Raw genomic sequence first — 14,560 nt, 5'->3', positions numbered from 1 at the left:
TTTTACTTAAGGATTGAAATTCCCTTAAATCTTCTTAATGCTCAGAAGACGAAAATATTTTTGTACCGTACAATAAACTATATTATGAAAGACTGAAATGCATTTGCCTTTCCCATTGTTCATTGAGGCTGCTGATAAGAGTTGTTTTTGGAGGGAAATGACCTTTGAAATATGTGTAGGATATTTGTTTCTAGAAGTTAAAACAGCAAGGGAGTGGGTATCCTGTTACTTAATAAGATTTTCTTTTTTGACTAGACCTCAGTCTCTGCAGGCAAGCTTGGTTAAGTGCAGTCATCTACTTTTTTTTTTTTTAAAGACTGTACTTAAAAGAATGGAGCGAAATTCTACAATGCTGGATAAAATAATTGAGGTGTCTTGCACTATTAAATCTGCTCTTAAAGGGCGAAACTTCGAGGTTACACTGAAACCGTATCTAACTGTAGAAGAAAAAAGGCTTGCTGCTGCTGATCCATATGAATATATGGAGCAATATTTTACTCTGTAAGTAGCTAATGCTTGCTAATCCTGGATTATAATTTTTTAGAAAAGATTTAAAAAACCTCATCTGTTCATGTAGCAATTAATTTCTAAATGGATTTGTCAAGAGCATGTGGTTTTCTCCTATTTGTTTTCTCCTTCTACTGCTTTTCTCTTAGGGAAGCAAGGCTGTCTGTAAGCAGGTGTTCATGTCTTAATTTCTCTAGCTTATATCTTCCTTGTTAATATTTCAAAATGTTTTGAAAATGAAATTTGAAAATTCATTCAAAATGAATTGTATGATAGAATATTTTCTATAAGCAGTTCTTACTGTGAACACTTCTGTCTTCACATCTTAAATTCACCTTTTGCCTTTTTAATTTGTATTTGTTACACTGGTAACTCATATTCATCCTGTTATTACTGTCTGCTTTTGTCACTTCCAACTTCTGGGAGGTAGTCTTGAGCATGCACTTGAATCTTGTGCTGTGTAACTTCCTCCATTTTTGCTGCTTGATACTCAAGTTCAAGTTACGATTTCCACACTTTCTACTTTCTCACTTGCAAATCTTGTTGACATATTGTTTTTTCATGGTAGCTTTTTTGTTAATTATTTTATTAGCTAAATGTATTCCCAGACTTGAATCTTAAGTGGTTGCTATAAAATCTTAATTGCACAACACTCTTTGATTCTGTAGTCAGATACTAAGTTTTTTGAAAAGTAGTTGCTTTGTTGGTTGTGCCGAGGAACAAAAGCATCCTCCTACCAATCATATGAGAACGAGGTGATCACAATTTATTAATATTATCCTCTGTTTTAGCTTTTACTGATGTCTCTATGTCAATTTGTACATGATTATGTGAAATAGCAGTAGAAAACTGGAAGCAGGAGCATAGGACTGGAAGCAACTTTCTAAATCAATTCCAGTCTTCTGCTGTGTAACTGATAACCGTGTCTCATATTTTCTTTCACAAGCTATGCTTAAAAAGTAAGGATTAAGACTTAAGCAGAAGCAATTAGAAGTCTCTGAAATTTTTGTGTCCAACTAGGGCAAAGTCTCAGGCAAGGTGCTTCAGGCTGATCTAAAATAACTGAGACTGACTTGGTATCGTATGAGGAATAGGTGGACAGGAATGGTCGGCAAAATAAGCTATCTGTGTGACCAAGAATGATGGGAATAGAGAGAGCTGCCAAAAGTTAAACCAAGCTAACCTTCCTAAAAAGCTGATTACAAACAGAACTACACAGCGAGATTAAAAGGTAAAAAAAGCAAATTATTAAAGGTATTTTAGGTGCAACCGTCAACCAACAAATACCTGATTTCTGATACCAAAAATGAGGATATAGAGCTGAGGGAGAAATATGGAGTGGCTAAAAGGATTGTGAGGATATAGAGGTGAACACAAGCATGCTTGAAGTGAAATCAGAAAACCAGAGAGCTTAATGTGGAGGGAGTTGTGCCTTTATCCCAGGGAGGTGGGAGGAGGGTAATAGCAAAAGGTCTGTAAAATCACTGCATTAGTTACTTATGACAGATCTGTCAAGGTGGGGTGGTGTTCCAGGAAGGTGGTACGCTGGATGTTACCACTTGCCATGGAGAAGGCTGCCAGCTATAGACATATTAAACTGATTTCAACAGTATCCAAACTACAGAACAAAGTTGCATGGGAAGTATAATTTAAAGGACTGAAGCAAACAACTAGATAAACATAGCAGTAGAAGACTGAACATATAGATATTTGGACACTTCCAGGAGTAACTAAAACCAGTAAAAACCTTTGAGTGTGATGCAGACAAAATAAGGAGTTCTAGTGATATCTGGGAGATGGTCCAGAAGCAGGTGATGAAATTGAATGCTTCCACTTTTTTTCTTTTAAAGATAATACTTAAATATTAAGCTGTCGAAGCCAATATTTACAACAAGCCATCTGTATTAGGTTGTTCCAGTGTTTCATGAAACAATTTGTTTTGAAAAAGCAGTTAGAGTTCAATTGTAAGTTGCATGTTGGTATCTGCATCCTGAATTTTGCATGTTTTTCTTCTGGCTTATTAGAAAAAAGAATGTTGTTTGGATTTTTTCTCCCATCCGGTTGTGTTTTTTAATTTTGTGGATGTATACTGAAGTGTGTGGGCAGTGTGGATTTCTCATGGAGGGCACAGAATAAATGCAGTACTGTACTGGGTCTGAAAATACGAGGAGAATCTTCTCTATTAGAGTGACTCTATCCCTTGCGAGTAGGAAAAATGCTATTTAAAGGCTTATGAGGGAGAGGATGACAACATTTTGTCTCATTGTAACTAATTCTGGATTTGGCTTAAACCTCTTTTTCCTCCTCATCTGAAGTTCTGAGGGCAGTGATAAATCGGAATATATCTAGGTTTTGCATTCACTTTTGAAATCCTGTCTGGATTTCTATGTTGCCCTTCACTATGTGAAATCTCACAGGGTTTGTAAACCTGGAAATTTTTTCAGAGTTGTCTGGAATACTGCAGGTGTCTCTTCTTGAGCCATTGTTTGCTTTGTATTTTTCAGTACTCAAGCATTTTAGACATTACAAAAAGTTATTTCTTTAAAAAAATCCTTTTTTGTAAGCTTTCAGAGTGTATAAATGCAGCTAGACTTCGATGTCGTTGCATCTAAAAAGCCAAGCAGGGTGAGGTTTCTTTTTAGTGTTGGCTAATGGGAAGCTATATCTGCAAGAGAACATCCTTATGGACTGAATATTTTTCTGTGAGAATTTTATTTCAGCTGTGAAAAGTGCTTGGACACTGTATGTGTCTATTCATTGGGCTATCTTAATCTTATGGCATGTAGAATAGATGTACTACAGATCTGAGGCTTTTGGTACTGAGGATGGAGACAGCAATTTACAGTCTGGAAATGCAGATGAAAACATAAGGTTACATACTTGATTCTCGTTGAAATTCAGACAATATTGAAGAACACTATTAGGCTTTTCAGTCATCTATGTAAGCTGATATTATATTTTAACACAAACATGTCAACCGTAGGCTATTACATCTCACCCTCACTGGGGGAAAAGGGAGGAGTGAATCAGTTGTTGATTCAAATTGAGCTCTTCTGTTGCCTCAATACTTCAACCTTCCAGCCAGGGTTCAGCTAACAGCAGATTAAAGTTGCATGGACTTGTGTTATTGTTGGAATCTGAAAGACTCTTTAACTGAACACTTCATTATACCAGGCCAGCATGTTAACAGATACGATTTAAAAGTGGGCAAGAAGGAGCAGGGCTTCACCTTATGTTGCTGAATTGATGCAAGGATATAAAAATGGTATTCTGGTTTTATTTTTTCCTTTTTCTAATTGATGCTTTACTGTGTTTCTACCATAGAAATGAAGACCTAAAACAAATGTTGGAAAGCAGTAAAGATTCTGCAAAGCTGGATGCTATGAAAAGAATTGTTGGGGTATGTGATATTTTTATTATTATTTTTATTTGTTAGGGTATCTGGGTTTTTGTTATTATTTTTATTTCTTGGATGTGAATACTGCTTTAGCTTTACAGATCCTATACCGCGTCAGCATTTGAGTGTCTAAATGGTGTTTAAAAGGTACTGTGAAGTCCTTAATTTGGAATTTTGTGTAGAAATTGCTATATAGAAATATATGCAGTCATGTACTTTTAAAATATTTACGTAACAGTGCTAATATGCATGTAAATAACTATTTTCAGTAGGGAGGTGAGATCTTAAATACGAAAGGGTTTCTTTAGAGAAGCTTCAATTGCTGTCTTAATTCGGCAGACAGGAAACAACAGAAATTTGCAGAAGTAAAATGAGAAATTGCATTTACTATTTTTACTTTTTTAGATTATATAAGGATTGTTTTAAATCAGGTGTGTTGCCTGTGTATTCGACTGAGTATTTCAGGTGAACTGTTTAAGCACAGAGGTGATTAAATAATGTTTAACATCATTGTGTGTTTAAACTCTATAAACTGAACAACTTGAAGTTGATAATGTCCCTTTATTTCTTCTTAAAAGTATTAGAAGCTATGGAAAGCTGTTCAGGGTCCACTTGACTTATTTTTTTGGGACTTCTGCATTTGATTTCTGTCATTATTCCTTCAGTCTCCTCTGTTTGTTTTGCAGCTCCTTTTATTTTTCTTGGGTTTTATGTGGGTTACCCTGTCTACACATGTACTGAAGTGAGTAGGTACAGGTTGTATTATGCAAATGTGTTCTTTCCTCTGATTCTAAAGCTGGCGATTTCTCCCTTCGTTATCCTCTAGTGATGAAGATTTTACTCAAGCTGGTTGTCTTCTGCTTTTGCCTTTGATCCTAGTCATGCCAGAGATATCAATTACCTATTAGACCTTGGTAATCTCTCAACTGTTATTTCATAACACCATTTTTTTGGGGGTGTGTGTGAAAAGTTTGATTCATCTTCTCTGATGTGATGTGGGATTCCTCAGGGTTTGACCATACAGAGGTGCTATTGCAAGAAATCATGGCCTTTAAAAGTGCCATGGTTTCATCCTATGGTAACTTACATTCTCCTGCTTCCCTCAGAAAAGTTTGTTTTGTTTTGTTTTTCTGGCTATGACTGTGGGCAGGAAGGCTGGGGAGAGCTGCCTGTTGCTCCCTTAGTTTTCTTTTCAAAGGGTGGCCAGATCTCTTTATCTGTGTTTGGAGACTGTTGCAACTGGATGTGTATGTATACTGGGGAATTAGAAACTATTAAGCGGGGTCAGCTTTAAATTTTAAATGAAAACTTTACTAGATTGATTATTTTTTCCATTTTTTTCCTACAATCAATGCTGCTCTTATAAATGAGTGTGCAAAGAGCAAATGCACTTGTAAATACCTGCTGCTGCTACATATTCAAAGCACTTAACAACTGTTTCTTTAATTTTCCTAAAAGTATATGATATCATGGAGCTGTAGATGTGAAGTTAGCACTGATAGCTGTGGTCCTTAGTCGTCTTAGGTTGAGGTGATCGGGCTCAAGAGCTCTTCAGCAAGGGGAGGCAGAACTGAATTGAGCACATTCTTTCTTCTGCTACCCCATTTCCCAGTTCCAGATTTCTGTCCTTTTATAAGTTCCCAGTCCTTGGTTTCTGTCCCTTTTCTAACCACTGCACAGTGCTGGAAGAGCACTACTTTCCAAGGTGGCAGCAGGCAGGTGTTTCTTGGATATTTCTTCCTTGCTTAGCTGCTGTGTCTTTTCTTAAAGCAGAAACAGCCTTCTAGCTCGTGAGGTTAACCGTTACTTGATCTCAAGTGGGTTTTTTTAATTACTGGATCCTCTGTTTTCAGTCCCTTTCATATTTTCAAGGTATTTGCTGTTATCCTCTGTTTAAACTGTGTTTCATAACAGATACCTGGTACCAACCTGTGGTTCACAGAACAAACTGAAACAATGAGCTTTACAGGCCAGGACTGGGACCTTGCACAATTAGCATAAGGCCTTCTGGCAGCAGTAATAATGTTCTTGCTGGGCACAAAGATCCTTGTGTGTTACTAATTGTGTGCTTACATTTAGAGAGGTTGCAGGGATGAGATGGGTTTTGCAGAGATGAAAGGCTTCCTCTAGCCTTATTATGTGAGGAAGAAGGAACTCCGTTGTCAGAGTATTGTTTAGTGTGTCTCCCTGGAATGCACTTTTTCAGTAATTTTAGGTAAAGGAAAAAGCTGTGCATACCAATAGGTTTTTTTACTCTTTTTAGTAAGTACTTCAAGAGCTGGAACCTTAATTTGTCCATATAGGTGTGATGGAAAAGTACCAGGAGAACACTGCTTATGGCTCTTTTTGCTGCTGCTTCTTCCGTTAAGGTGGTTTGCACACTTTGTCATGGGGAGGAGGAGATTCATTACAAATAAAACCAAATCTATCTTGCAGAGAGTGACTTCTAACAACATAATTTAAAGCATAGGAATAGTCCATTTTTGATCTTTCCACTTCACCTCTTACATGAAGGTGTCTAAGCCTACCTTCAGATAGAATACTTACGTGTGACTTCAATGATCAGTGATGTTTTTTAGTCAGTATGTTATTTTTTTATGTTTCTTCCTTACATGCATACCATAAAATAATTGCAGTCTCTGGAAGATTACAAGGAACACTGGTGGTTTAGAAAAAAATTTGAAGTGTGTACAGAACCAAGTTTATTCTACTGTATGTATGGAAACACAATAGCTGATATTTCTTTTAAAATATACACTGATATTACAACAACCAAGCTATTCTTGTTACCAAGTGTGGAAACCTGTCTGAACTTCTCATCTGGGAAAAAAATCTCAGTGGAATTTTGCTCCTGAAGATTTTGGAGCATAAATTTAGGAAACAAATTCCCATGGAAGCAAATTCCTGCAGAGAATTTTGGCTATGTCTGTGTCTCTCTTATGGGGGGGGGGGGGGAAGTTTAGTGCTCCTTGACATTGCATAGTACTTATTCTAGAATGAAAGTTTCTGTCTGTGCAGGAACTCCAGTTATATAAGACAACACAATTGGAGAATGTCTAGGCACAGCAACAAAAACCACATGATAGACCTTAGTCTTGGAAAGAACCATTATGTTCTTTCAGGTTAATGATCCATGGGCTAAGGAGGTTTTACACTAATCGTTACGACTTAATGAGTCAAAATACACTCTTTTAAAAGACCCTAAATACATATTTACATGGTACACTGGAGCTATTATGGTTGATCAGTTAAATAATGCAAGTAATGCATAGAGTCATACTGTTACAGCCTGTCAGGGAAGTCTAAGGTTCATCACTATTTTTGAGTAACGTAACTTCTGTTGCATCAAGATGAGATGACTGATAGTATTTTATTCTATGATACTTCTTTACAGTGCATCTTGCTATGAAGTTCTACTTGAGTGTGGTCATTCTCAATTTGGCATTCATTACAAAGACCCTACAGTCTTGACAGCAGTGGTTTAATTTAGATTCTTAGTTAAAACCCCCTGGAACACATACAATGTGCTTGTGTTTTAGTTTGTCACTTCCTGTGCTTTAATACAGCTGCAAGAAATAGTTTAAGATGTTAAGTTGGTTAAATTGTAATGTTGTGCCGCACAACTGCTCTTAAACCCTTCTGAAAAGCCCCCTCACTAATAGCTTGAACTACGTTCTCTCCTCTTCTGGCATCTTTCTTCTAACCTTCTCCAAATACACAGTTTGTCAAGGTATTGCCTGGTTTTGTGTGTTCTTGCTTTTGTTGCATAAGATCCTAGTTCTTTATGCCCTTGATGTGTTTTATCAATGAAATACACAAACAGGCTGTGAGTTAGGAATATGAAGTTTAATCAGCTGTATAATGTTGAGTAATGGAGGGAATGTGTGATAGTTATGAACAGCAGCAACCGCAGCTGCATAACTCATGTTCCTGTGTTGGATCCTGGCATATTTGCTTGTCTTAGTGAGCTCTTGTCCTTTCTGATTAGCTTGATGTTTGTCTGACTGGATCCTGCTCTTGGCCACAGTTGGGCTTGCTCTGAGTTTGTATTCAGCAACACTTAACTTGATATAACAGGTTCATGAAATTCCATGGTTTGCAGCTTGGACATGAAGTCCTGGCAGGCATTCTGCTGGAATTAGATCTAAGAAATATGAGAGTTGGCAGCTGTAGTGTATACGGAAGTATTTTATTCCTTCTAAACTACTTGGTTTCTTATAAATAACTTCCTCGTTAGGCTGTTCATACAAGGGCTGAAGCTGAACTGGGATTTTGTTGTTTGTGCTCTTTGAGACCATTTTATTGTTTGCTACATACACTAGCTTCAGATTTCTCTGAGATCAGATATGAAAACTTTCTTCTTTTTTTTTTTTAAATAAATCACAGTGGGTTGACTGATCTTGCTTTTTACCTTGCTGTTCTTTTGTTTTGTATAAACACTTTAAGGTCTTTGTGTTTAACTTGCTGTGGAAAACGATCATGCTTTTTTTTTTTTTTTTTTTAAAGTGCAATGTCTGTATTTCTTTTTCTCTCCTTGGTTCTGTTGCACACCAAGATTGTTCCAGGGAGAATGCACAGGACTACTTCTGACGTTATTTTTTGGTTTTTTTTGTTCGTGTGTTTGGTTTTTTGTGTGGGGTTTTTTTTTTTTGTTGAGGTGCGGTATTTTTTGGATTTATTTATTATTTACCCAGCAGGTAATTCTGTAAAGCTTTTCAGATTAGCAAGGTCTTTATTTTAAGTAATTATTAAAGCATTAAAAATGATTTGCAGTCCAATATAGTAAAATCCAGTTAATTGATTCCAAACACACACCCCAAACTCCATAAACAGCCAGTTCTCAGGGGATTTGCTGTATCGACAGTATCCTGTAAAGTCTCATAGTTAACAAAGTCAGACTTTATCGTCAACTTCATAGAAATCATGTTTTAAATAAATCTGGAATAAATGCTGGCTTCTTTAAAAGAAAAAAACAAAAACCCCCAAAAAACCTGGAAAGCCCACTCTAATAAATGATATTATTACATTACTAAGATTTGCCTCTTCTTTTTTTTTTCTTTTATAGATGATTGCAAATGGAAAAAATGCTTCTGGGCTGTTTCCTGCTGTTGTGAAGAATGTTGCCAGTAAAAATATTGAGGTATTCCTATAGCTCATTAAGCATAATGTTATGGAAGATCTCTTTATGAAAATTTTATCTAAATGTACTTGGACTTCAACATAAACCATAAAATCTCTAGGATTTTTTAAAATAGAATTTCTCAGGGTTTAATTTCAGTGACAGCATTACGGTAATAGTTTAATATGTAAATTAAAGGAACCTACTGGGTGATTTGGAGGGAGGAATAATAATGTTTACATTTATAAAATTGATTGGTTAGGGAACGTTTGTGGAAGTGTAGGGTGGTGAATCTCAGGAAAGGTACTATGGTTTGAGGTGCGGTGCTGCTTGCAAAGTTTGAGTAGGGATTGTGCTACATTGTATTTAAAAATGTCTATTGCAGATCAAGGCTAAGAGGTAAGGGTTGGGTAAAGAAGTTCACTGTTCTAGTGTATATTTATAAAAGGAGTGTCTCAGCATGAGGATTGCAGAGTGAGATCACTAACTCAGTTAAACAAGTCTTTGTATGAATTTGTGGTTAGACAAAACGTGATGTTACTAATGAAGTGTGTTAAAATAATTTTTTGTTTCACAATACTTAAATGTTTGTTCTTTTGATAATTTACTTTAGAGAATTTATTTAATGCTTTATTAGTATGAATGCCTGTGATTCCAGAATGTTACAGAAAAGTAGCTTTCAAATCTCAGAATCTTTTGGAGACATGATGTGTTTTGGGGGTGGATAGGTACCATCTTGAGCAGAGAAAAAAAATTGCTAATATGTAGTGTGATTTCAAATCTCTGGGTTGCTTTCATATTTTGCAAGACCTGAACACTTTAAAGCAAAGTCATACCTGCATCTTAGGACTAAGCCCTTACTTATTTATTTCGTATGAAGAATTATGAAAGGAGTATATGAAGGGGCAGACAAGAACAACTTAAACTACTTACAAAAGGAGCTGATGAACAACCTAGTCAGAATCATCTGCAATAGAAGTTAATTTTTTGAGACAAGTTACTTGACTGAATTTATTCAACTTGCACTACATTCTGAGACTTTAATTAAAAGAGGATATGTTTACTAATTGTTTTCAGGATTTCTGTAGATAAAAACAATAGCAAAAATAGAAGTTTTTCTTTCAGGCTTATTTTAGGAGCATATGTGTCTGTTCTTGCCCCAATATCAGGTGATAGACACACAAAATAGCTTTCTTCTGTATCTTTTTTTTTTTTTTTCTGATAAGAAAGCAAGAAAAAGAAAAAAAAAAATCCATTTTGGACTAGTGAAAATTCAAATTTCCAGGAAGTTAAAAAATGGAGATTGCGTTCAACTATGATGTGTTTAAAGCCACAGGCCTACAATGTGGCTTGAGGAAGTCTAAAGCAGCATCTGCATTAGAACGTTGTACAACCAGAATTTTTATAAAGGAAACGTTACTCTGATGCCCATTACCAGTCCTATGCGTAACACTGCCAGTTCCAGTGCAGAGGTGTCAGAGTTAACAGTTGACTTGACAAATGAGATTTGGATGAAAATAACATCCGTGAGTTTGTAGTTCCAGACCGCATAGTGACCATCAAGTATCAGTTTGAGGAAAGCAGAGCGAGCATGCAATGATATTAGTTAGTTCCTACTGCACAGGATCATAATTTTGGAAAAATGCAGGAAATAGTAGTTGGAAGCACTGGGTTTTAAGAAGAGAAGTCAATTGAATGCATGCTCCAATTCTTCCCTCCTCTCCTGGAAATATGTACTTCAACCTTTATTATTAATGGGAACAAAAGTTGCTTTTTCCCTGGCTTCAGGCACTAAAGGTCTTATTTTCTGCAATAACAACTTCAGCAAACTCCTGCCTGTCTTTAATGTGCTGTGATATAGCAGGTTGAAGACACATCTGTTTCTGTCCTTATTTTACAAGGATGGATAGTAATAGTCAAGTTTGAGTCTAATTTTAGCTTTAAAGAAGTTGTTCTTGTTTAGCTGCTACTTTAAAACTTTAGTTTTTTTTCCATTCTTTGAAAATACATGTATCTGGTTGCGGCCAGATACTGAGCTCTGGTAAGTCAAAGAGGCATAAGTGTTCAAAAATGACAATTCAGAATATTTCAGAGTTTACTGTATTAAAACAATTTTAGAAATCGTAACTGTACTTTTAGTAATAGGTGATAAAAGGAAATGGGGTAAGGAACCAGACTAGTTGAATATTCTCTTCCTCTTTAACTTGTGTTTGTAAGTTATGAATACTCTTAAGTCCAGTTTTGAACAGACATACCTTACACCAAAGGGGAGTGCCTTACACAGTATTATTAGTCTTGGATGCTTTTAACTGTTAGGGATGGAACCACTAACTCAGCAGAGGCAAGACTGCCCAAGCTCCAGGCTTCCAGGCCAACCAGTAGTGAGGCTGGGACTGTGTTCCTGGTAGGTGTGCACGTGTACACATACGTGTGTCTATATACACACCTAAGAAATACATATGTATAGGGTACTCAGATGAATGCAAACAGCACCAGCAGCTTGGCAGTTCAAGGTTAAGGTCTGCTAGTGGGAATGTACGTATAGAGACATGCATACAGTGTGAATCCATCCAGCAGATAGACTCAGACATGTCTGCCCAGTGGCTGGCCCCTCAATCCCAGTCACCCCCACTGCTGGCACCTGAACATATGCGCCCCTGAGGCTGCAGCCCTATATCAGTTGTTAGTACAAACTGCTGTATGCATGCAAACACATGTAAAGCAGGACTCCCCTGGTCACCCAGTAGCTACCTTCTCATGGTCTTACCCTTAGATGCACAAGTGACCTGGCCAGAACTCCCATAGTCCTCTACTAGCAAACCACTTGTTGTTATGCCCTTAGAAAGATGCACACAAACACATGATTCTTGCCCCTAGAGACCCACAGACCGTCTGGTTTCTCTGACAGCTGGATGAGATTCCCCTGGTCTATGCCATAGCCAGTTCCTTCTGTGGTCTTGCCCTTAGATACCCACAGCCTTACCTAGCTTCTTTCCAGGCCACTTCACCTACTCACTGGCTAGTGCAGCTTGATCCACTGGTACACCCGCATCCATTCCCGTCACTGGCACCACTAACACATGGGTTTGCACTTGGTTTCGCGTACTCTAGTCTCTTCAGTTGCTTGTGTCCATGCTCATGGGCCTACTGGCTTGTGGTCCCAGCCTGGGTTCTGTCAGCCAGACCCTCACTTGTTCCAGGTGGTAGCCACTATGACTTGTTGCAGTTGCTGAAGGCTCACTTAAGTCCCCTCACTCTGGTGTCTCTAGTTGCTGGTGCCCCAGGACACATGGGCCTTCCAGGCTGTGGCCTGGCTGTAGTTGCTGGCACATACATGCACCTTCACACTGAATACAGAGTACCTCACAAAGGAAAATAGTTAAAAATGGAATTTAATGAGAAAATATACCTGCTGATCAGGTGCAGGGCACAGAAGGGTAGATGTACCAACCAGCAAACTGTTTAGATGTGTCCAGCCATTTTGATCCACTTATCCCTCTGTTTTCCCCTACTTGTTCCTCCCCAGATCACATAGATTCCCCCACTTCTTCTTCAGTTTGGTTCTTCCCAAAAACATCCCATGATAAGTCTGCTGCAATTCTAAAATGCTCTTCGTCTGCATCCCATACCTGTATGCAGAAAAGCCCCTCAGTCTGAAAGGTGCTCTGGTGTTAACTCTTCATGGGTTTAACACTTGGACATGGGAGCTGAGGCTCTCCTGAGGTGGTCCTGGGAGGGGCCTGACAAGGGTGTCCTTTCCTCTGAGTCCTAAATTTGGGTTCCCTCCTACTACTGTGTCTCTCTGCACCTCTGGCCTGATGGTTCCTGTCATGGTTTTGAGAGAAGCTAGGGCAGGGTATTACTTGCAAACACCCCTCCACACCCTTTGTATCTCTGTGCTCCTTTGTGGATGTGCAGATAAGGTTGTATCACATAACCTAACATGAATTAGTAGAAGCCTTTTATTCACTGTTTATATCTTATGGGTCTTTTCTTATATTTTAAAACAAATAGATAGATATTTGAATTCACATATCTTCCTCTATGCTGTAGTCAAAGTTCCCTCATTACATATTTTTCCACTATTTAGTGCTAACATATTTGTGTGAGAAGAGACTGTTAAATTGAAAAGAGATGAGGGCATTCAGTAAAGCCAGCCGACTAATTTCTTTCTCAAGGTTAGTTAGATGACAACTTTAGGTCATAATGTAGGTATACTTCCAGGCATCTAGTTAGTACATCTGGGACTCAGAAACCTTTATCATGGTCCAGTTTTTAGGATGGTTTTGAAATGATGAGAAATTACTGTATTAAGTCAGATTCTTAGTACATTGATCCTGATACTGTTTTCTGGAAGTGTTTTACCAAATTTTTTCCTGTCCTTAAGAATTCTTACACAAATCTGTCCGTACAAATTGCTACAATGCAATAGCAAATGCATCAGTTCATCTGAGTGACTTAGTATTCGAGTGACTTTCCTGCCCAGAAATGGCTGCTGGTTTGGAGTTGTTTTGTTTTTTTTTTTTAAATCTTTTATCAGGGCTGAATGCTCTGATACAGGGAAATGGAGGTGAAGAAGCAGTAGAACACGTTCATTTGTTTTAAGAGAAGCAAAGGGCATCTTATTGTTTACAGAAGTGCCTTGTGATTTTTGTTTTTATAAGTACACACTGACCTCAACTTGATTATGTGCATCATGTCATGGATGGTAAGGATACAAAAAGTGACCTAATAAACAATTGGTGGTATAGAACAAAAATAAGTCTTGGTCAATAACTCATGGAGTTTGATGTGCTTATATTGATAAACTAATTAAACAAATCTGTCTGTGTTCCTCAAGCCTAATGTGCCCCTCTTATGATTAGTTTTATAGAAAGGAGCATTTCAACATTGAATGAAGGTAAATGGTAAAAGAATAGTGTAGTCACGAAGCTCTAAGTGCTTCCATTTCTAGTCACAGAGTGGTTTCAAGGAAAGGAGGCTTTCTTTGCACACCTGCAGTCATTCAGTGCATAGGCCTCTTGTGGTCAATGTTGATTGCTGCTTGTATATAGCTGAACAACAAATAATTTAGTATGGTGTAACCTTCTGTGATTTAATATTATGCTTTTTGCCAGAATTGGCACAAAGATACATCTTCTGATAGTGACAGTAATTATAGCACAGCTGTAGTTGAGGGTCTTTCAGAATTTTCCATTATAAACCCCAACAGTAGGTTTACAACTCAAATGTAAAAAATGTTTTCACTGCTTCCTGGGCATACAGTGGCCATGAGGGGGTAAAGTGAACTAAATTGAATACCGCCCTCCCCGAAAATCATACTGAGGTTTTCTTAATCTTTGAACATTGCATCCTTTGTAGTATGCTTATATTGGCTACATCTTTTGAATGCTTGTAGTCAGGCAAAGGTGGATCTAATACACTTTGCTTTTGTCCAAGACGTAGTCAGAAGTGCTTTTAATCAGATTTAAATAGTGTAAGTTACCACACTTCAGCTGGAAGGTGTTTTCTCTTTCAAATGTGTTGAAGTAATTGAT

The 14,560-nt window shown here is 37.5% G+C and overlaps 1 protein-coding gene across 3 annotated transcripts in view; it reads left to right on the top strand.

The window, feature by feature from the left end:
- The window catches only part of AP3B1 (adaptor related protein complex 3 subunit beta 1), a 178,364-nt gene that overhangs the window by 13,178 nt on the left and 150,626 nt on the right, over positions 1-14,560 (top strand). For 2 of the 3 annotated variants that reach the window (XM_054187047.1, XM_054187050.1), the window contains exons 2-3: positions 3,832-3,907; positions 8,970-9,044. In XM_054187047.1, the coding sequence (XP_054043022.1) occupies positions 3,832-3,907; positions 8,970-9,044 (151 nt within the window). Of the gene's footprint in view, positions 1-3,831; positions 3,908-4,590; positions 4,647-8,969; positions 9,045-14,560 lie in introns of those variants that run through there. The other variant, XM_054187048.1, reaches the window with a different exon arrangement.

This window comes from Rissa tridactyla, chromosome Z, assembly GCF_028500815.1.
Source record: "Rissa tridactyla isolate bRisTri1 chromosome Z, bRisTri1.patW.cur.20221130, whole genome shotgun sequence".
Lineage (NCBI taxonomy): Eukaryota > Metazoa > Chordata > Aves > Charadriiformes > Laridae > Rissa > Rissa tridactyla.
Note: the sequence above shows the minus strand (reverse complement) of the source record. Positions and strands in the feature narration are given on the sequence as shown.